This window comes from Cyrtonyx montezumae, unplaced genomic scaffold (genome assembly GCF_038088225.1).
Source record: "Cyrtonyx montezumae isolate F1298 unplaced genomic scaffold, pur_monq_1.0 scaffold_7, whole genome shotgun sequence".
Lineage (NCBI taxonomy): Eukaryota > Metazoa > Chordata > Aves > Galliformes > Odontophoridae > Cyrtonyx > Cyrtonyx montezumae.
The window spans coordinates 21,895,758-21,917,943 of NW_027072078.1; the positions used below are offsets into that span (position 1 = coordinate 21,895,758).

General features: G+C 58.1%; 1 protein-coding gene across 9 annotated transcripts in view; it reads left to right on the top strand.

Annotated features, from left to right (window-relative positions):
- The window catches only part of TNS1 (tensin 1), a 38,509-nt gene that overhangs the window by 5,003 nt on the left and 11,320 nt on the right, over positions 1 to 22,186 (top strand). For 2 of the 9 annotated variants that reach the window (XM_065750567.1, XM_065750568.1), the window contains exons 2-19: positions 1,064 to 1,102; positions 2,442 to 2,483; positions 3,681 to 3,730; positions 3,928 to 4,099; positions 4,428 to 4,478; positions 4,907 to 5,029; positions 5,195 to 5,259; positions 5,371 to 5,454; positions 5,537 to 5,649; positions 6,240 to 6,300; positions 7,511 to 7,586; positions 7,695 to 7,824; positions 8,440 to 8,505; positions 8,969 to 9,130; positions 15,444 to 17,135; positions 18,829 to 18,915; positions 21,414 to 21,592; positions 21,768 to 21,906. In XM_065750567.1, coding sequence (XP_065606639.1) covers positions 1,064 to 1,102; positions 2,442 to 2,483; positions 3,681 to 3,730; positions 3,928 to 4,099; positions 4,428 to 4,478; positions 4,907 to 5,029; positions 5,195 to 5,259; positions 5,371 to 5,454; positions 5,537 to 5,649; positions 6,240 to 6,300; positions 7,511 to 7,586; positions 7,695 to 7,824; positions 8,440 to 8,505; positions 8,969 to 9,130; positions 15,444 to 17,135; positions 18,829 to 18,915; positions 21,414 to 21,592; positions 21,768 to 21,906 — 3,331 coding nt within the window. The remainder of the gene's footprint in view (positions 1 to 1,063; positions 1,103 to 2,441; positions 2,484 to 3,680; positions 3,731 to 3,927; positions 4,100 to 4,427; positions 4,479 to 4,906; positions 5,030 to 5,194; positions 5,260 to 5,370; positions 5,455 to 5,536; positions 5,650 to 6,239; positions 6,301 to 7,510; positions 7,587 to 7,694; positions 7,825 to 8,439; positions 8,506 to 8,968; positions 9,131 to 15,443; positions 17,136 to 18,828; positions 18,916 to 21,413; positions 21,593 to 21,767; positions 21,907 to 22,186) is intronic. The other 7 variants (XM_065750573.1, XM_065750574.1, XM_065750570.1 and 4 more) reach the window with 6 other exon arrangements.

Here is a 22,186-nt window from a genome sequence, read left to right on the forward strand (position 1 = left end):
GGCTGGGTGTGCAGTGCCCTTCCTGCCCTCGGTGTCCCTGTGTCCCACAGTCAGGGGACTGCCCCCATCTCTGGCCTCGGGAGCTGGGGCCCAGAGTTTGGGGGGACCCTATGTGAGCATCCCCAGGGGGACGTGGGGTGCAGTGCGGCCCCGTGCCGGCCCCGTCCGCGGCGGCTTTGCTGCCGGAGAACATTCCAGGGAGGCTGGCGTGGGGCCAGCGCCGCGGGGCAGGGAAAGGGGCCTTTTATGGAAGCGTTTCTGCATTAGAATAAAATCATAATAATAATGCGCAGGGGAAGGGAGCGGGAGGAGGAGGAGGAGGAGGAACCCCTGAACAAAACACGGAGGCGGGACGGGAACGCACTGGCAGCTGGAGGCTAGCTGCCATTGGGATGGGGTGGGATGTGGCTGTTGAGAGTGGGGTGTTTGGGGGCAAAATCCCCATTTTGTGCTCCACAACGAGGGGGATGCTGAGCCGGGTGGGAAGGATCCCCATGCCATGGCAGTGGTGCATTGCTGAGCGTGTCAGTGCCTGGCACAGGGCAAGGGGTGGCTTGTAAGGCATCACCACTCCAGGGACACACTTTGGGGTGGAGGGGATGAAGTGCCCTGAATTGCACTCTTCCTACCACCTCTACCACCATCCCCAGGCCCCTGCCAGCTTTCAGTGCCATTCCTGTGCCCCTATGGGCACCACCACCAACCCAGCACTGCCTCTCCCGTTGCAGCATGCTACTGCTGGGGCTCACGCAAAACCCAAGGTTAATTGCCAGTAATTGCCTCTGGTAATTAAGGTAACAATAGCTGAGCTGTTCAGCTGGCGTCTGCAGAAGTACTCAGAGAAGGCCGGGCTGAGTTTTGTGCCAGGTGCTCCTGGCATCAGCCTTATGCTGACCACCTGGGGCTGGGAATGATCATCTGGGTTGCCTACTCGTAGCTGGGATTGCCCACCTGGGGCTGGGGCAGCCAGAACTCAGCTCTGTGTTCTGAGCAGGAGATACCTCACCCTTCCTGTACCGGGTGCTGTAGGGATTAATGGGTGCCTCTCTCTGCTCCCTTGCAGGCTGCTACTCCGTGCTCCCCCGCTGTCAACTATGAGCTGGTAAGTGATTGCTCTGTGGGGAGCTGTCTCCCCTTGTGCTTTCAGGGGGACAGCAGTGGGACGTGACTATCTCAGGCTCTGGTGTCCTTCCTCCTGGCTTGGAATGAGGCAGTTTCTTGCATGCCCGGAGATAGCTGTAGCAGATGTGTCTTTGGCTGTGGGTTCCCAAGGCCAAGTGAGAGCATCCCCAGCTATTGTCACACCCTTCTTTTTGTCCCTCCTGGGGGTATTTAGTGAGCAGTCAGATGTGTGTGGGTCTGGAGAGCTGCTGGGGTGACAGGAGCCCTTTCCAGTGGACATGGGAAGTGTGGGTTGTGGTGGCAGGGCAGGGCTGCAGCTGTGGCATGGTGCTGGGCGCTGTGCTGTGGGACCCCAGCTGGGCACCCTGTGGCACAGCGGGTGCTTGGCTCAGCTCCTGCCAGCTCACGAGGGCAGCACACGAGCCCCACTGTGGTTATCTGCCCTGGGTTTAATCTCTGCCCATGCTGCTGCAGGCACTTATCACTGGCAAAAATGTGTTGGCTTTGAGCTGGGACCGTTACTGTGGCTTTGAGAGGAAATTGAAAGGGCTTTGCCCTGTTGCCTGTACTGAAAATGGTGGTGTCCCCCTGCCTGGAGCAACCGTAGCAGGACGGCACAGCCTGGTCCTGAGTTACCTTTTGTCTTCTGGTCCCAGGGATGAGACCCCCCTGTGCCACCTGACCAGCTGTCCCCAGGTGGTGACTCTGTCCCATGACTTGTGGTCAGGACACCCTACCCCAGTCCACAATCCCTTCTCAGAGCTCTCTAGAGACTGCTGGGAAAATCTCACTGAAGTCATTCTTCCCTGAGCACCCCCTGCTTGGGACCCTCATGATTCTACTGCAGCACTGTGTTTATCTTGGGGAGCAGAGCCTGGAGGTGGAGCTGCACTGTTGTTTACCCCACTGCACCACAGCCCTGGTTTTGGGGCTCAGCTAAAGCTGGGGGCTGCTTTTCTTGTTGGAAATCACCATCTCTCTGCTGCAGATGTTGGGGTGAGGGTGTGGATGGGATGAGAGTGAGGCAGGGGTGGGTGCCATGGGGGATGTAGGGGGTGATGTAGGAGGGCAGTGGCCCTCAGCAGGGCTCTGCATTGCCCTGGTGCTGCACTTGGGTTTCGAGGGATTCCTGGCTTTTAGGAAGAATGGACACGTGGAGGAAGGGAAGGAAACGGCATCATGGAGCATTTCCTAGGAAGGGACAGAAATAGCCAGGGGGAATTTATGACCCCAGCCGCTCCTCTGCACGAGTGCATGTGCTTCTCAACCTCTGTCTCCTTCTCTTTCTCTCCTTTTTCTCACTCTTCCCCCTCCCACAGCCATCCCCAGGGCAGAGCATCACCAAGCAGGTGGACGCCCCGGTAAGTGCCACGAGCCAGCAGAGCCTGCTCTTCACCTTGAGATCTTACTGGGGGTTACTTGTGTCTATCCCACAGCAAAACTCGGCTCCTTACCCATTGACCCTCCCCCCCAGTCCTGCCAGACACCCCATTCCAGGGCTGTGCTGGTGGCTGAGGGATATGCTTGAGGTGATGGGCAGAGGCAGTGGCAGAGCCCAGCATAGGCCCTGGAGTGGAGGCTTTTGCTGCAAAGCTGGCTTTCCTGTCCATAGAGCTAGGGATCCGCTTTTTAATCTGTGGACATGAAATTGCTAAGACAGTGTAGACAAACGCTGTGCCAAAGTCAACGCAGACGGCTTCCCCCACTCACCCGCCTACACACACCATAGCTGGAAATGTCCAGTGAGGAGTCAGGAACCCCCTTTGTTGCTTTGCTTCTTTTGGGGAATTTCTCAATGTTTCTGTATCCCTCCCTGTGGCTGAGGTCACTGGGCTGGAGGCAGGAGGAACCTATGGCTTTTGGATGGTGCCAAGAGCCTGGGGGCGTGCTGAGGTGACATGGGGTGGGAGGCAGGTTTTCCTTCATCTCCAGGGAGGGGTCTCCGCAGCATCTTTTCCCCCCTTTGGGGTTGGTGGCACCTCCTGCAGCCCCATGGTGCACTACTGGTCATTGAGGTTTGGATCCTTCCTAGGTATTGGAACACACCACCCATGCTAGATGAGCCTTTAAAGGACTCCTCCTCATTAGTAGGAGATCTTAAAACTAATGAGGTGTTAGTGTATTTTCCCTTAGTGGTTTTTTTTGGAAACCTTGCTTTGTTTTTTGGCTGAGGTCACAAAGTCACCCAACAAACCGGCTGCAGATGAAATTCTTGAGGCCGGAGAACATGCATAAATAGAAGTTTCCTGCTTGGAGAGCTCAAATGTTTCCTCCCAGCTTTCAGTTTGGCCAAAGCAAACGGCAGTGCTTGGCCCTGTGAGCCTCCTGTGGGCTGCAGACCTGCCCTGTCCTGGGGCCAGGTGTTATGAGGCTGCCATCAAGCGGTCCCCAGGTCTGCTTGTATCAGTGTGGGGATGTGGTGCCACCAGGATGCTCACTGGATGTGATGTAGTGATGTTGTGTCAGGGATGGATGCTCCAAGTGTCACTGCACTTGGTGACGTGTGGCCATGGTATGACTCGAGAGTAGTAACTTGTTTTTCCTCTCTGTTTCTTTAGGACACCACGAGGTCCATCAGAAGCGGGCAGGCACACCGCAAAACGGCCAGGTAGAGCCCAACACCTGCACCATGGGGACGGGGACCTGCAGTGGTGGGGGTAGCTGAGGGCAGTCTTAGGGTGGCCCCATCCCTGCATCCCCAAGTGTCTCAGCCCATGTCACTTCACCCAAACAACCGTGGTGGTGGCGGCGAGGGTCACCATGTCACCTCCTTGGTGCCTTGACCTGATGATGTCTCTTTCTCAGGAGCATGAGCCTGACAGCGGCCATGGAGAGCAGCTGTGAGCTGGACCTGGTGTACATCACAGAGCGCATCATTGCTGTCTCCTACCCCAGCACAGCCGAGGAACAGACCTTCCGCAACAACCTCCGTGAGGTGGCCCACATGCTGAAGTCCAAACATGGGGACAACTATGTGGTGAGAGGACCTGACAGCCTGGGGATGGGGCTAGGATGCTGTAAGGGGTGGATGCCATGTCCTCATCTCCAGTCTGTCTTCACCCTGATGTGCTGAGCTGGAGAGTGAGGATCTTGGACTGACACAGCTGGTTTTTCCTTTCCTGAAGCTCTCCAGCCCCTTTTGGATCCCATGGGAATTTTTGTCCATGGCAGTACCCTGTGGCTGGGCGTTACTGGGGTTAATGTGTTTGTGAAAATGGAGATTTGGGGAGGCTTGAGGGTGAAGAAGAGGTTGGGGTGGCATTGGGAAGGTTGTCCCCTCACGCTTTCTTTCCTCTTCCCTGAAGCTTTTCAATCTCTCAGAACGGAGACATGACATCAGCAAACTTCACCCCAAGGTGGGTCACAATGGGAAGCAGAGGGCTTTGAGAAGTGCAGTGGGGAACAGCTCCCTGGTGCAAGCTCCCAGGGCAGGAACGATTGCCCTCCTGCCCCACTGAGCAGCTGGAGGGGCAGGGAAGGGAAAGCCCAGGGAAGAGCATCAGGACTTGGCTGGTGATACCCCCACCAATCCAACTTGGCATCTCTTGAGAGTGTTCCCTGGAGCATCATCCCCTATCCCTATGAATGTGGGGTCCCCTGTGCAGCTGAGATGGGTGTTGGAGAGTTGGGATATGGGGACCCAACACTCCCTAGCTCAGGACAGTGTCTTGGGAGCAGGAGAGTTGGTGGAGAGCCTGAGAAACGCATCAGCTGTGTACTAGAGAGGCAGAAGTGGCATGGTTGTGACCCTTGGTTGTCCCTCTGCCCCCCATTCCTTGCCCAGGTGCTGGATTTTGGGTGGCCCGACCTGCACACTCCAGCACTGGAGAAGATCTGCAGCATTTGCAAAGCGATGGACACGTGGCTGAACGCAGTGGCTCACAATGTGGTGGTGCTGCACAACAAGGTGGGCTGGGTCCCAGGGGGGGCTGCAGGAATTGGGCTGAGCAAACTGAGGGATCCTGGTGTTCTGTAGTTTAGTGTTCAGATTGGGGTGTGCGCTGTAAGATTTGGTGCATGATGCTGATGGGCGCTGCCACCCCCGTGATACCTTTTTCCTGTGTGTGTGCAGGGGAACCGTGGTCGGCTGGGGGTAGTTGTGGCTGCCTACATGCACTACAGCAATATCTCAGCCAGGTGAGAGCGATGGCACAGTCCCAGAGCTTCCCTACCCACTGCTCAGCACTGCAGTGTGGCAGAGCTCATGCCAATGCTTTCGTTCCTTCACACACCCCCTTGTCCCCTCAGTGCTGACCAGGCTCTGGACAGGTTTGCCATGAAGCGCTTCTATGAGGACAAAGTGGTGCCAGTGGGACAGCCCTCCCAGAAGAGGTGGGTCCTGGCGTATGGCCTGGGATTTGTCCCATGGTTGGGTCTGTGGGACGTGTCCCTCAGCTGCCTGTCCCCCTTCCAGGTATATCCACTACTTCAGCGGGCTCCTGTCCGGCAGCATCAAGATGAACAACAAGCCCCTCTTCCTGCACCACGTCATCATGCACGGCATCCCCAACTTTGAGTCGAAAGGCGGTAGGTGCCCCTGGGCCTCTGCTCCTAGTTCTCCAAGGAGGTTACTTTCCACAATACCCTGGGCCATTTGAATGGATTCTACCCTTTTCCTCTAGATTTTTTTCTCCCCTCTTCAGTAGGGTGCTACTCTAAGGGATGCACTCAGGGGATGCTCTCCCTTAGGCCTGGGGTCTGAACAGCAGTAATGCTTTTCTGATGGCTTTTTGGAGAATGAGACCAGACTGGGTTTTAGGCAGGAGATGCAGTACCCACTGGATTCCAGTGCCCACTGGGGCACCTGGAGGAGAAGCCATACTCAGAGCTCATTAGGCTCCGTCTCACCTCCACCCCTAGCCCCACACCCTACAGGACCCAGCTGGGCTCTGGGAGCTCCTACGCTGCTCCCAGCCCCATGCAGTGAGGAGCATCCCTTTCTGCCCATCCCAGATGTTGCCCACTGCTGGCGGCCTCGCCAGTGTGGGCTGGCTGGGGCGGGAGTGGCTGTTTGCCTTGGCTCCATCCCTATTTGGATTTCTACTCCGTGACTAATCCCTGCCCCTCCACCCTGCCGGCTAACAACGTGCCTTCTCTCCCCCATTGATGTCTTCCAGGTTGTCGGCCCTTCCTGAAGATCTACCAGGCCATGCAGCCCGTCTACACATCGGGGATCTAGTAACTATCTCTGCACGCTGGGCAGGGTGCTCCCCTTCCTCCCCAGCACAGGGTGGGCTTGCAGCTTGGAGGGGGGGATGGAGACATTGCAGGGACAAACCCCCAGTGATCCCAGTGCTTAGTCCTCTTGGTTCCTGCCATCCACAAAAAAGAGGCTTCCTACTTTCTTGGGGGGAGGAATTGGCCATACTGGGCCCTACAGGGTTGGCCTGGCCCCTTCTGCTGGAGGGCTGTAGTGACTCTGAGCATCAGCAGAGGGAGCCTGGAGCTGTGAGGAGCCTGGGGCTGGGGACACCTCACCCTCCCTGGGGACAGAGGCAGTTCTGCCTCTGGCCGGAGACATGCTCCTCCTGCCAGGGCTGTTCCCATTGGCTTAAAACCCATCTGTGCTGCAGCGTGATGAGAGGGACTTCCCTAGCAATGGTTCTTCCTCCCTATAGGAATCCAAAAGGGCTGACACCCTGCCAGCACCCCACTTGGGGGGCCACTTGGGAACAGAGCAGATTGCAGGAAAGTGGCTGTTAAGAGCATCTTCTCTAGAGCCTATAGAATAGTTTCCTTTTCCTCCTCCCTTGGAATAGTTCTCCATTTTTTAACCTCCTCACAATTTATCCCAATAGCATTTGCTGATGCTACCACATGAATCTGGGTTTGTGTCCCCATTCCCAGCCCCAGGGCCCCTGGGAGCGGGCAAAGGAGCTAATTTCTCCAGCTGCTTGGATGCTCTGCTGGGGCCACATCCCATGCAGATCCCCCAGCTCCTGGCCCCACACCCAGCCTGCAGCTGGGCCCCTTTAAAGGGAACAGAGCCCTTTGCCTTTGGGGTATTCCCATCCCACCTCCCTGAACCAGGAACTCCCATCCCTGCCGTCCGTCTATCCCCATTAGCTGAGATTTACTGCTACCCCAGCCTTGCCTTTCAGCTTTTAATAGGCTGTTTATGGGACGCTGGTAATAAGCTCCAGGTTTATCTCGCCTGTGAAATCCAACTCCCTTCTTCCCCTGTCCCCTGTGCTTGTCCCCCACTGCTGAGTGCTGACGCTGCTGCTCACAGGAAGCTCCCTGGTGCACGGCGGGGCTGTGGGCAGGAAAACTGTGGCAGGGAGAAGTGCCATGCTTTGGCCCCCTTACTAGGAGGATTTGGGTGGAAGAGGCTGGTGGAGGCTGGGTGATGTGGGGGCTCATGTCCTCACGCTGTCCTCCTCCACAGCAATGTGCAAGGGGACAGCCAGACGGGCATCTGCATCACCATAGAGCCGGGACTGCTGCTCAAGGGCGATATCTTGGTAAGGAGCTTACCCCTTCCCAGAAGGAGAGCTGGGGAATGGTGATCCTTGTGCCCTAAGAGCATGCTGGCAGCCTGGGGGCTCGTTTCATCTCTGCTACCCCCACAGCTCAAGTGCTACCACAAGAAGTTCCGCAGCCCAACCCGTGACGTGATTTTCCGCGTGCAGTTCCACACTTGTGCTGTGCACGACCTGGACATTGTCTTTGGCAAGGAGGACCTGGATGAGGCATTCAGAGGTAACTGTGCTGCCTGATGCAGCCTCTCTCCTTTGTCCCAGTTTTCTACTCCTTGTGCTGCATTCACTGCCTGGGATCTGTTGGGATGTGCAGCCTCCACAGACTACAATGACCATTCCCATCTGCCAGGCTGTGTGAGACTGGGCTTTCCTGCTGATGTGGGGAAGGGTTTGGTGGTGGGCAGCCCTTACCCCATTCCTGGCCATGGTGGAGATGAACCAGGGCCATCCTGCTCTGTATGGTGGATGTGGTGACAGTATCATCCCAAATCTGGGTGTCATTGCTCAAGGATGACCCTTGATCAAGGTGAGGTGTTCAGCTGGCTGAGTGGTGAGATACTGGAATAGGTTGCCCAGAGAAGTTTTGGTGCTCCATTCTTGGAGGTGTTCAAGGCCAGGTTGGATGGGGCCCTGGGCAACCTGGTCTAGTGGCTGGCAGCCAGCCTAAGGCTGTGGGGTTGGAAGTGAATGATCTTGAAGTTCCACTCCAACCTATGCCATTCTGTGATCCTGCGGGGCAGGCACCCTGTGCTTCGGGCAGGTTTGTTATGCCTTGCTCATGTGCTGTTGGAAGGACAGATGGAGATGTCCCTTTGCTCTGCTCTCTCCCTGCCAGATGAACGTTTCCCTGAATATGGAAAGGTGGAGTTTGTGTTCTCCTATGGCCCTGAGAAGATCCAAGGTAAGGCCAGCTGAACCTGCAAGGAGGATCCACGCCCCAAAATGTGCAGCCCTAGTGTGCTCCCTGCCCATAGAACCATAGGATATTTAAGATCAACCAGTCCAGCTGTCCACCTAGCAAGAATGTTGCCCACTAACTGTCACTCAGTACTATGTCTACCTTTTTCCTCAACACCTCCAGGGTTGGCGCTCCACTGCCACCCTGAGAAGCCTGTTCCAATGCCCGACTACTTTCTGATAAGAAATTCTTCCTAATATCCAACCTGAATCTCCTCTGCCACAACTAGAGTCCATTTCCATTGCCAGTTGCCTGGGAAAAGTGGCCAACCATCCATCTCTCTGTCCCAAGGCAGCTCACCTGTGACCCTCCTACCTTACCTCCCCTTTTTCCCTCCCCTTTCTTGGCCCATCCTTCACGTGCCAGCTCTATTTTCACCCTGACCAACTGTCCTTTGTCCTCCCAGGCATGGAGCACCTGGAGAATGGCCCCAGTGTCTCGGTGGACTACAACACATCCGATCCGCTCATCCGCTGGGACTCCTACGAGAACTTCAACATCCAACGTGAGGACAGCACCGAGGGGGCCTGGGCTGAGCCACCGCTGCCGGGCAAACACCTGGAGAAAGGTTAGGGCTGCAAGTGGACAGCGGGGGTACAGGATGTCACTGTGCCTTGGGGAATAATGACACTGCTTTTTGAAAGGAGCGAGGCCAGGTTCCCTCCTCCACAGCCCTGTTCCCTCCCTTGCTAGGTCTGGCTGCAGCAGGCTGGCATGGCGGCCGCAGGGCTGGGACTGAGGCTGCCGGTGTCTGAGGCAGCGGTGCAAGGGGATCCTTGTTTATGGTTGTTCTCACCTTATTTGGTCAGAGAATTGCACACCAACGTTTTTGGCACACCAGGCGCAAGCAAGCGGTGGTAGCGGGGGGTGGGTGGAGGTTGGCACGGGGGGGGGACACGGGACCAGCACCGGGGTGGGATCAACCGCTGTGCTGCTGCTTTGCCACTGCTGCTCCCTGACACCCGGTGAAGGCTTCTGGAGGAGGTGGCAGCGTGGAGGTCAGGATCTGCTGCAACTGGTGGGTTCCTCTTCTCGCTCTGCTTCTGTCTGGGGTCTGTGCTAGGTGCAGAGAGGCTGCTGGGTTTGGGGCGTGACCCCCATGGTGAATAGCAGGGGATCCACTGGGAGTGGTGTCTGTCCTGGTGCTTGCCTTCTGTCTGCTTATCCTCATGGATGTGGGGGGGCAAACTGAGGTGCAGTGAGGCCCTTGGCTGACTGAGCAAATGCTCACGTTTGGCTCTCTGGCTTAGAGGGGGCCCAGCTGGGCTGTTCCACAGCCTGCTCAGCTGGAAGGGAGTGGCGTGTCCCTGCCTGGCCCAGGCTGCCCTGTGGTTATTGGTGAGAGCGGGGTGCACTGGGACACCCCCCCCCCCCAATTTCCATCCCACTGCATGTCATTGGTCCCCATGTAGTGGTTTGTGGCTCCGCCTGCCCTCCTTTCTCCTCCTCAAAGGGGCTTTGGGGTTGTTCTGGCTCTGTGATGAGTTCCCTCCGTACTTATGGCAGCTGAGAAAGCTAAGGGAAAGGATCGCTGTTTGTTATGTTCAGGTGTCCCCTGTTCAGGGTGGATGAAGGATACTCTGCCCCTCCTGGTGGGGCCAGGCTGGCTCCAGGAAGCAGCTGGAGCAGTGTGGGTTTTGCAGCTTGCTGGAGAGTTGCTGCAGAGAGATTTTTGATGTACTGCACTCTGGCAAGCGGGCAAATATGGATGGGGAGCGCTTATTGCCTGGTCTGGTTTGGCTGAGATCATTGCCAGTGGAGAGTGGAGTGCTGGGGCTGGCACAGAGATTGTAGGGAGTTGTCCCCTGGACCTGGATGTGTGGCTGTGGTGGTACAGAGCAGGGGGACAGAGGGTTCTGTCATGCTGGGGCAGCGTGAAGTCATGCCAAAGGGCCATTCATGTCCCTGACCTAGCAGATCCCATAACTGCTGTCTCTTGGACCCACTCACCCTGCTGAACCTGGTATCCATCTTCCCCTTGCCTCCCTCCTCTGTACAAGCCTGTCCCTGCTGCTGGAATGGGGGCTTCTGAGGCCAGGCCAAGCCCAACACCTGCAGGGGGCTTGCTAAATCCCCACCTGAATAATGCAGCTCGTGCCTGGCTTGGTCACGCTCATGTGCCTGTGCTTTGCACCTACCATGCCCATGGCTACGATGGCACAGTGGAGGTGTGAGTGGACATGTGGATAGGGGGTGCCAGCAACCTGCATCAGCCCTGGCTGCAAAGCCTCCTGGGGTGATGCTGGTGCCCTGCTTTCTCCCCATCCTGTGCAGGGAGCAGCTTGGACATCAGTCCTGCACCTTTCCATGGGTCACAAAGTGCCTGGAAGGGGTCACTGCTGCGAGTTTGTCCCCAACATGGGGTCAGTGCACCCACCATGGGTTTGTCTGCATAATGGGGTGACTTCTTGCTGGGCTCCTGCCTTGGGCCCACTTGGACAGCCAGGGCGTGTGGAGCAGCAGGCGAGCTGGGCTGTGTGAAGGCAGGGAGCCAGACAGGGCAGGCTGGGGCTGTTAAAGCCATCGGCAGAGCACTGAGGCTCTCCCCCCTGCGCCTGGCTCTGTCCCCTGGCCGGGCTCAGCAGGGAGGGAGCCGCTGGCTCTGCTCTTGCTTTCGCCAGCTGACTAAAGCTGAAGGAATCTGCTTCCCCCTCCCCATCCCGCCCATCTCCGCTGCTCTGCGATCCGGCCGCTGCGAGGTAAGGGCTCAGTGGGTGGGTGGTGGGGGGCATGGAGGCCTGGGGCTGGATCCAGGGGGAGTTTCTGCTCTTTTCTTCTGGTTACCCCCCATGGGGTGGTGGTGAAGCATCCGTGGGTTGGCTGGACGGTTATGCTGGAGCGTGGGGGTCACAGGAGGATGCAGGCGGGTTCTCAGTGGGCAATGGGAGCTCAGCCCTTCCTCTTTCCTCTTTGAACAGTCCTTAAAATGATGGAGTGTGTGTTTGTGTGTGGGGGGGATCCTTGGTGTGCCCAGAGCTGTGGAACGTGGGATGAAAAATTGAAAGATGGAAAAGCAAACAAAAAGGATGTGCGAGGATGCATGGTGCACACTGGTGTTGGGGAAAACCAGGCTCTGAGTTGAGGGCTTGCGTGGAAATGCTGCTCCCGTTGTCATTTGTGGAGGTGGGGGGAATGGAGAGGAGTTCAGGTTTGGCCGATGGGGCCATTGGAAGGGTTTCTGTGCCTCTTGAGCTGGGCACTTGTTTAAGAAGGAGAAACTCACATCTCCAGCCAGAGCTTTGGGTCTGCCTCCTTAAAGCATCACGTGTGGCCCAAAAGGCCACCCCCCTCCTCCCACACAGTGTGTCACGGCTTTCTGGGGACAGGTGTGACATGACGCCAGAGCCATGCAGGGCTGGGGGGGGCTCTCAAGCTGGAGGTCCCAGCGCTGGGGGCCTCCTATAGTGGACGATACTGTGGTTTGAAAGGGGTAGGCTGTGTGTCCGTCTCCTTTTGGGGAATCTGTCCATCTGTCTGCGATGCCGAGGAAACGGTTAACGCAGCGCTGCGCTGGCTGCCTCTGGAGGAAGTAGTTAATATTCATAACCAGGAGCTGTCTGTCCGGCTGTCCTCCCTGCTCTCCCTCCATGGCGGCTCGCCCCTCGCTGGGTTAAACAGGGCTGGGGCTCCGGCAGCCCCGAACGCCTCCCCACTGCCTCTCCTCTGTGTGGTCTGGGCAGAGGGGAGGGAACCGGCACCTCCTCGCCTCCAGCCTCCTCTGTCCTTCCCTCCTCCATCCTGCCCTTGCTCTCTGCTGTTGCGCCAGGTCTGAGCCCCACGGTCCACCCCCTGCGCTCGGGGCGCCCCTAAGTTGGCCCCGGGGATACAGCGTATGGGTGGGGAATAGCTCCGTGAGGTGGAAAGCAAAGGCAAAGGGACGAACGCCAGCCCAAAGCCAGCACCCGCCATCAGCTCCTGTCCTGGACGGACACACGGAGCCGGCTGCAGGCGCTGCTCAAGCTGCCACTGCGCCAGGTCCCCTGGAAGGAACGAAGGAAGGGGATTTTGCCACCCACTCCTTCTCGTTGTTCAGGACCTTTTCTTCTCTGTGCCCTTTGGTAAGTCCTGCATTTGCTTTTCTTTGAGCTGGGTGGACTGGGAGAGGGGAGAGCTTGGGGCTGGGGGGGACGGAATTCATGGCCATGGAGACCCCTGGCTCAGGGGCTAGGGTTACTTCTTGCCATTGTATCTGGGCATATGAAATAGACCAGAGCTGGGGAGAGGTGAGCTCTTCCCCGGTTCCTTCGTCCCGCACAGTCCTGCCTGGCGGGGCAGTGGCAGCAGAAGGGATGCTGCTGGGGACAGGACTGGCGGAGATGTGATAGTGTCCCATCTTCATCCTCAACGTGAGTGTGGGATTTGTGTGGAAGCTTTGTGTTGTGTGGGGCACAGACCTGAGGCAGAGTTCTGGGATTTGGGACGTCTGTTCTTCGCCACCCACTGGGCTAAGCCCCAATCCTGATGTTACTTGCTGTGGGCTGGGTTTTCACCCAGCCCAAGTGAGGAGGGGGGGGGAAGGGGTTGCAAGAGCGTGACCCCCAGGCTCTCCCCTAGCCAGCCCTGAGCTACTCCAGGAGCTGAGCTTGGGCAGACACAACTCTCTGGGCTGGAGCTGTGCTGACCTTCAGGACGAAGCCTGACCTTGCCAGGAGCTGTGACCACTTGCGAACAGGGACTTGGATTCCTGCCGCTTTGGGTATGGTAGCGTTGGCTGAGGCAGCCTATACTCTTGTTGGTTTTTTGGGGAGTTTACTTAACTTCTCATCGCAGCATGGTCCAGGAATGGTATGGAGAGGTGGCAGGGAGCAGCAGATCTTATAGGTTCATATCAGAGCCCAGGGGAGGCATGGGGCTGAGAACAGGGTGTGCGGTCAGGTGTGGGGCAGGGAGCGTGGCCTTCCTTGCTTGCCACTCCAGTGCCACTCTTGTGATGGAGGTCACCAAACTGCTGTGTTCTAATCAGGCTAAAGGGTGCAAGGCAGGTGGGACAGGCGCTCATGGTGAGCTGTACTCCTTGCAGACCCTGCTTTTGAAGTGTTTCACCCTGCAGTGGGGCGGTTCCCAGCCTACGGACTAATTAAAGCCTTTCCTATCTATTTCTTTTCCCCTTGGAGCCACGTGCTTCCATTTATTTTTATTTATTCCCCTTTCCTCTCTGTTCCCTTGCCCTATTTATCCCAGCCCCTTTGACTCTTACCCCATTTCTTGGGACTGGCCAGCACCCGTCACTGCCATCAGACAAGGGCTGGGCTATGTCCCAGCTCTGGGTGATGTCTCAGCCTCTCCAGCGTTGACACTGCCCCTGGACACGCTACTTTTTCCTTTCTTCCTCCCCTGGAAGGGATTCCCTCCCTCTTTCCCCCTTTCCTTGCTGTGAGTCAAATGCTGCCAGTTCCTGGCTGTGCGGAGGAGCAAGAAAATCCTCATCCCTCCACACTGCGTGCCCAGAGGGGACCGTGCTGTCTCTGCTGCATCACCCTACCTTTGAGGCCAGGGGGGTATTCGGGGCTCGGCTGCCTTCCTGGGTTGCCATCAGGGACCTGCAAGTGGAAAACTGACCCTGAGAGGTCTCTCCCTGGGGTTGAAACAGGCTGCCTCGGTAGGTTGTGTGCTGGGCTTTGTTGTGTGGTGAGGAGGGGTTGTGGCATGGGGCTGAGCATGTCCCCCTGGGCAGACAGGGACGAGCTGACGTGGCCCCGCACCCCATCTCAGGACTGGCTTTCGGAAGTGTTTTGCTCTCAGATAGGAGAGCTCTGATTTCACACTATCGCATTAGGGCTGTCTTCCGCTCCTGAGTCAGCCGCTTGGCTCCCAGCCAGCGAAGAGTCATTTTTTCCTCCAAAAGAAAGTGTTTAATGCTGCTTGCAGCCCCTTCCAGGAAACCTTGTCGGGGAGCTGGAAAAACAAGAGTCTGCTGCCCAGCCGGTGCTGTGCGTGCTGCTGGGGGGGGACAGGCATGGTGAAGGGGGGGGTGTCCTCAGTGCCTCAGTGGTGGCCAGGGTCTCACTGCGTCTCTAAGGGTTGGGTGACCCATTGGGAAGTGATGGTGGTGGGAACTGGGGAGCTTGGTGCAGGGTGTGAGACCAGTGGTGACGTTGCTGTAATATGGTTTTGAGTTGTGCGGTGTCCGGTGCCTCCCCGGGGAGAAGTTGCTGTCTTCTTGGGGTTGGGGAGAAATGCTGTTTGTGTGGGAGCTTCGGCCACTGGAGAAGGTCTGGAGCAGATCCACCCACCCTGAAGGAGGGAAGAAGGAACGGAAAGGGTGGGAACCTTGCTGTAGCCAGGGACGAAAATGTCAAGGATGGGTCGTTGGGCTGGATCCATGCATGGTCTGCAAGGTGGGGTGGGAGGAAGGAGGAGGAGGGAGGGGGCAGGTGGGTCTTGGGTCCATCTGTCTTCCATCCCAGGCTGAGTGCATCTCCTCCTCACCTGGCCTCCTGTGGCCTGTGTGCGTGCATTGCCCCCACAACCCCTGTTTGCCCTCCAGTGCCCCGACGTGTCCCTTTGGGTGCAGCAGTTAAGCAACATCCAATGGTATCAGCAATCCCAGCCTTCCCCGCCGGTGGGGCCGGGAGGAGAACAGCCACGGACTTTGCACGGAGCTGGGGGGCTGTTTGCTGGATGTCGGCGGAGCATGCGGTGCTTGCAGGGCAGGGAAGGACGGCGCGGAGCCACGGGGCGTGGGGAGGGGGCCTGGCACCGGTGTCTGTGCATGGCAGCGCCCGTGGGACCGCGCCAGGTGCGGAGGAGACGGCCATGCTGGTAGTTAAGCGTTCCGGCGGCACGGAAGAGATCGAAACCACCGGCTAATGGGACCCATTAGCTCCGTGCAGAGAGCCAGCCATTGATCTGGGGTCTCGTGTTCGTTTCTCCCCTTGCAGAGGTTGGGCACACGCAAGGGCCCCTGGACGGGAGCCTCTACGCTAAAGTGAAGAAGAAAGATTCCCTGCACGGCAGCATCGGCGTAGTCAACGCTGCCCGCCTCCCGCTCTCGGCAGCCCCCAACCACGTTGAGCACACACTGTCGGTGAGCAGCGACTCGGGCAACTCCACCGCCTCCACCAAGACTGACCGGACGGATGAGCCGGGGGCTCCTGGGGCACCCAGCGGCCACGCGGTGCTGAGCCCTGAGGAGAAGCGGGAGCTGGACCGTCTCCTGGTCGGCTTCGGCTTGGAGAGCGCAGCGCCCATGCACAACCACGCACCAGGCCCCGCTCCTGCCCGCCTGCCTGCCGGGCCGGGCCGCCACGTGGTGCCAGCCCAGGTGCATGTCAATGGTGCCGGCACACCGCTGCTGGCTGAGCGGGAGACGGACATCTTGGATGATGAACTGCCCAACCAGGATGGGCACAGTGTGGGCAGCCTGGGCACGCTCTCCTCCTTGGATGGCACCACCACTGCCAGCGAGGCTGGCTTCCATGAGGCACCACGGGTGGGCAGCCTCTCCTCCCTGCCCAATGGCCCAGCCAGCTACAATGGGGCTGAGAAGATGCTGAAGGAAGGGCTTTTTGAGGCCGAGCCTCTCTCCAATGGTGCCTACCCCTACAGCAACCAGAATGCCCTGATGGGCCACCACCTCCGTGACCCGCTGGCTCACTTACGGCCCTCAGCATCCACGCAGGAGCACCTGGCCGGGTACCCACAGCGGCAACCAGCTTCGGCCTCACCAGCCTGGCTCCAGCCCCCGGTGCCGCAGCCCTACCTGTACGGTTATGACCTACCTGGTGCCCACCGCTCACAGTCCTTCCCGGCCGTGGGCACGGCCAAGTACGAAGCAAACCCGGCGTTACCACAGGCTCCAGCTCGTAGCACCAGCAGCCGGGAAGCCGTGCAGCGGGGCTTGAATTCCTGGCAGCAACAGGGTGGCAGCCGACCGCCATCCCAGCTGCAGGATGGAGGCTTGGAGAGCCACAGCCCCAGCCTGTCCAGCTGCAGCCCCCAGCCCAGCCCGCTGCAGCCCATGGCCCCTCACAGCCACAGCATGCCCGAGTTCCCTCGGGCTCCGTCACGCCGGGAGATCGAGCAGTCCATTGAAGCACTTGATGTCCTCATGCTGGACCTTGCACCCTCCGTCCATAAGTCACAGAGTGTCCCCTCTGCGGCTGCCCGCCAGGACAAGCCAGCTGCCATGCTGTCCTCGCTGTCAGCACAACCACTCAGTGGTCACTATGCTCAGCCGGCTCCTCAGGTGGCCCAACCCAGGTCCTTTGGCACCTCTGTGGGTACTGATCCCTTGGCTAAAGCCTACTCTCCTGGTCCACTGGTTCCTGCAGGTCGAAGTACTACAGAGCCAGACTACACCGTGCATGAATACCGAGAAACCTATGCTCCCTATAGCTACCAGCCAGTGCCAGAGCCTCGCACCTATGGCAGTGCACCAGCAAGCATCCTCCCGCTCAGCGCCTCGTACAGCCCTGCAGGGTCCCAGCAGCTTCTTGTCTCCTCCCCACCGTCCCCCACTGCGCCAGCACAAAGCCAGCTGCCCCACAAGGGACTGGAGAGCTATGAAGACCTGTCGAGATCGGGAGAAGAGCCCTTGAATCTGGAAGGGCTGGTGGCCCACAGGGTGGCAGGTAGGACACTTTGATTCCTTGGGGGGACAGGGAGGGGACATGTGTCCCGAGCAGCCGCAGCCCATAGGGGTGGTGTGGGAACGAGCTCGATGGTGGGACCTTGCATGGTGGCAATGAGGATGGCAGCTGGTGACTCCTTATTTGTGCTGGATCAAAGCCTGGGACTGAGCCAGCACTTATCCTGGGGAAGGGTCAGCCCGTGCTGCTTGCTGAGCTCCCCCTGGCACAGCTCACCATCTGAGCCATGTGGCTCCTAGCCTTGTGATGGGGCAGGAAGGGGCAGCAGCATCTAGGAGACTGTGCTTTGACCACCCACCTGACCTCACTTCCAGCTCTGGGGGTTTTGAGGACACAGAGGGTCCTACCCCCTCAAGGAAGAGCTGCCATAGTGCGGGTGCCTTCGCTCTGGCTGCTCAAGCGAGCAGTTGTTTCATTGCGGAGCGACATTTGGGAAAGTCTGGGGATGTGTCCAGGCTTGGGGCCAGCTTGTGATGCTGGGGTTTGGCAGCTCTGTCTGTTCCAGCTCTGTGCTCAGTCCAGAAACTCGCCCGGTATTAAAGGGAGGGGGGAAGAGGGCTTGGCTGGAAAAATCCAACAGTGGCAACCCACCCAGCACTATGGCTGAGTCACTGCTGCCCCAGGCTGGGGGGCAGCACTGTAGTGCAGGACAGGGGTACTGGGGGCAGTTTGCATCCATCTGAATTTCATCTTTGGAGTTCAAGACCCACAGAGCTATTCAGGGAGTTAGGGCTTTAAACAAACCCAAGGGCATGGGGATACCCAAACTGAGCTGAATCTTTTAATAAAATTCCCCATAAACCCACTGAGGGGCTTTGAGTAGGGGAAAAAAGTAGAATGGGAAAGAGGAGAAGGGATATGGTGTTTGGGGTGGGTGGGAAATGGATGCTTGATGGTTTCTGTTGGAAATCCTGTCCTCTGGTAGGGGGCAAGGGCAGGGTCCTGGGTGCTGGCCTGGGTTCAGTCCCACCTCAGTGTCCTGTGGAGGAGAGATAAATGGGGATGGCCCCAGCCTACATCCACCTGTCCCCAGCCTGGCTATTTGTGCCAGTGGGGACAGTGCGGGCGGGCATGCTGACCGCTGGCCAGGAACGAAGTGTCCCCAAGCCAGTGCTGGGCCTGGGAGGGGACGCTGTTGGAAGTCAGGCACGGCCGGGTTTGTTTACATTCTCTGCTGCTATAAATTGCCTGCGTGTCCTCGTGTGGTGATGAGGAGCATCTCGCAGTTCCTCCATCCCAGTTCCGCTGTGTTTCACGTTCCCTTCCTCCATCCTTTCATCTCATGATGGGTGGGCCCTGTATGGTGCCATCCTGAAGGGGACAGTGTCAGGGCTTAGGTGGCATTGCACAAGGCCACGTATGGCTGGGAGCCACAGCGTTCCCTGTTGGTGTTTAAGCAGTGCCCGGAGCTATAGGGGAGAGGTGAGGTGAAGCAATATCTGGCAGTTTGGGTGATGTGAGAGCAGCTCCAAGTGGGGCTTAAGCTCCCTTGGACCCCAGGTGACCTCAGGCTCATCTCTTGGAGCCCAACTAATCATCTCTTGTTTTCTCTTTCTCTGTCTCCCTGTTGTATCTCGTGATATTTGTCCTGTCTGCCCCTTCTTCTCCCCATGGGGTCTGTGTGTGTCCCTGTGACCTCCCACACTCCTTGCACCCTGTCCTGGTATGCTGGCAGAGTACAACGCCAAGCTCAGGGACCTCAACAAGAGCACCAAAGCCCCCCGTCCTCCTCTGAACCAGCAACGATCCTTCTCCTCCTCCGGTTCGTTCATTCCACCTCCTTCCTCCTCAAGACTTCTTCCTCTTTTCTTCCTCCTTACTTCATTTTCCTCCTTTCATTTTCCTACTTCTCCTTTTCCCTTCTTCCCTCTCTCTTCCTTCTCCTTCCCTGCATGCTGAGTGCTCCGTGTGTTGCATGGATGTGGGATGGAGGGAGGGGAAGCCCCACAGGAGGATGGAAGAAGTATGAGCCTACCAAGCCCTTGGCACAGGGGAATGTGGCTGAATCGGTGCTGGGGTTGTCCCCATCTGGGCTGGCCTCTCGTCTGTGGTGTTGACGTGAATCCCTTTGAGATGGGCTGGGAAATTGAAGGCGGGGTTGAATCCTGGAGTGTGCTGCTCACAGCAGGGACACTGCATCAGTGCCACGGTGCTTTTTGGGGTGAAACATTGATACTACATTAATGAAGCATCCCAGGATAGAGGAGAACAGTAGATGCGTCTGTGACTGGTGGGATGGAAAAATTTGGGTCTTGTGGTGTGCGCTATGGAGCAGTGTTTGCTGCTGTTCTTCATGCAGAGAGGGAATGAGATTTTAGCTGTCTGGCTCCGGGAGTGACATCACCCTGGGGAAGGGGAAGCAGTCTGGGCACAGAGCGGGGGCAAGATGCTGTATTCTTCCCCACTTTTGGCCACTCGGGTGTGCCATGATGGGGACACGCTGCTCCTGCAGAGGGACAAGGCGTCCTCAGGAAACTGCTGTGCAACCGAGCAGGGCTGCACATCTGCCGAGGGGGCATGGCTTTGCGGGAAAGGAGGGTTTATTTTTCAAGCATAGTTTCCAGCACATAAATCACCCGGGGGTCGGGAGGCTGTGTGCAGAGCCTGGGTTTCCTCCAGGCTTTGCTCCGAGCAGCCTCTGAAGTTTCCCACTCCTGACTCCTGAACAATGAGTCCCTTTTTTCCCCTCCTCCCTCCCCTCCCCTCCGTCCCCGTCTGTTTTCCATTTCTGGGGAGTGGAGCAGAAAAAAGCCTGCAAGCTGCTGGGCATCCAAGTCCCGAAAAACAGCCTGGCCTTGGGATTGTCTCCACATTCCCCTCTCCATCCCCATGCAGCAGCTTTGAGTTCGGACACCCCAGCGCAGCAGTGCTGGGGGACAGCCCTGGAGCACAATGTGTCCAAAGCAAGCCAAGGCAAGCGCGTGCAACTGGAGAAGCCCAAGGAGCAGGGCAGAAGGTTTTGGGGCGTTCTGGTGTGATATTCCCCTTGTGGCACAGCATCCTGGAGACCCCACTGAGGGCTCTGAGCCACCCGTCCCCAAGCACCTGCAGAAGGGATCGGGGAGTTGTGTTTCAAAGCCGCTCTGAGTGGAATTTTCCAGGCCGCCTCCGCGGCTCGAGCCAGCCCTGTTGGCTCGCGTCCCCCGCCTCTCAGCCGGGCCGCTGCTCCCCAGAGCGTTGATTTTATTGTTGCTGCCATTTACTGCGCTGATTAGTTTGAAATGCACCCAGCCACCTCCCTCCCTCCCTCGCTGCCGGAGGAGCCGGGGGCTGCGGCCGTGCACCGAGCGAGTGCAGGGGTGGATGGGAGGAGAGGTCAGCGGGCGTGAGGCGCGGAGCCCTGATGAGCAGGAGGAGCAGCTGATGGCTGCCTGTGCTCTGCGAGCCCGTGGGAAAGGAGTTGGTGTTGGAGAAGTGCATTTCCTGGAGTGTTTTGCTGGCCTCTTGATTTTTTTTTTTCCCTTTTTCCATTTTTTTTTTTTCCTTCCTCCCTCTTTCTCTCTTTTTTTTTTTTACCCTCTCAGCAGGGCGCATGGGAAAAGTGGAGGGGACAGTGCTGTCACCTTTGCCAGTCCCATTGTCACTTTGTGTCACCTCAGCAGTGTGTTTGAGGTTGGGGATCGCCTTGCTGCTATGCAGGCAACCAGGGCAGTCCCCAGATAGGCTATGAGTTGTGCTCTGCATGGCCCCCACTGAGCCCCCTGCACCAAACCCAGCACCACAGCCATCCTGGGGACCTGGGCACCTCTGCTGGGGAAGCTTCAGTGCTGGGCTAGGTGGGGTGAAGGTTGTGTTCAGGCCATGCTGTGAGAGTCAGGGCCACGTCCCTCACCTCAACTGGGATCACTGTTGTGAGCTAACCAGCCCCAGGCAGCTAAGACCTGTGCTATGCTGAGCTCCAGGCTGCTCGCAGAATGCTCTGTGATGCTCACACTTCACACACCTGATGCTAGGGAATGCTGTGGACTCAACATGGGACTCGCAGTGCTTGGTAGGGCTAACACAGCGAGCCAGCCACTAGCCGCAGCCCTGGCTTGCTTTTCTGCTTGTCCTTTTGCTGCTGCTGCTGAGAAGATCTGATCTGGTTCAAAACTGTCCCTGCTGCCATGGGATGGGAGCAGGTGAGTGCTGAAGCTGCCGTCTCTGCCGGGCAGAGCCACTTCTCCAGACCCTCTCGGAACAGCCCTGGAGCATCTCCCAGCAGTCCCATCCCAGCTGGCAGCTCCTCACCCCTCTCCCGTGCCCTGTGCTTACCTGTAGGGGTGCAGTCCCGGGAGAAATCTCCAGAGGAGAGCACCATCTCCACCCGAAGGCGAACCCCGAGTGACAGCCACTATGAGAAGAGCTCGCCGGAGCCTGGCTCACCCCGCAGCCCCACCATCCTCTCACCTGAGGTGGTCAGCACCATCGCGGCCAACCCTGGAGGGAGGCCCAAGGAGGTGCGCTGGGTACTGGTGCTGGGTATGCTGGCAGGGAGAGGGAAGGCTGGGAGGCAGCATCCTGGAAGACTGGGGTTTAATGATGCACTTTTGGTGAGGAGGCGAAAGCATTTCGTCTGGAGGTTTGTGCCCATTGCACAGATTGGACCGACCCTTTCTCCCGCTCTCCCCTCAGCCTCACCTCCACAGCTACAAGGAAGCCTTCGAGGAGATGGAGAGTGCCTCCCCCAGCAGCCCGACCTCTGGCGGCGGTGAGATTTCTCCCCCCACCCCAGCCTTCCCTGTCTCGCCACAAACCCCTTACTCCGACTCCCGTAAGTGCCGCGGCTCCGGGAGGCGGAAGGGCTCGGTGGGTGGCTTTCGTCAAACCAGAAATTTGCCAAGGGTCAGACAGCTCCGGGCTCCAGACACCCACTGCCACGATAATTGCTCACTCCTTTTCTCCCTCTTCCTCCTCCTTGCTCCTCCACATCCCACGCTTGGCACCGTCCTGTTGGCTTTTCCCCATCCTCCACGCACTGGGGTGTTTCTACAGAAGGGATGAGGAGAGGGGGAAGGGTCTGAGAGATGGCACCATCCCATTCCTGCACCTCT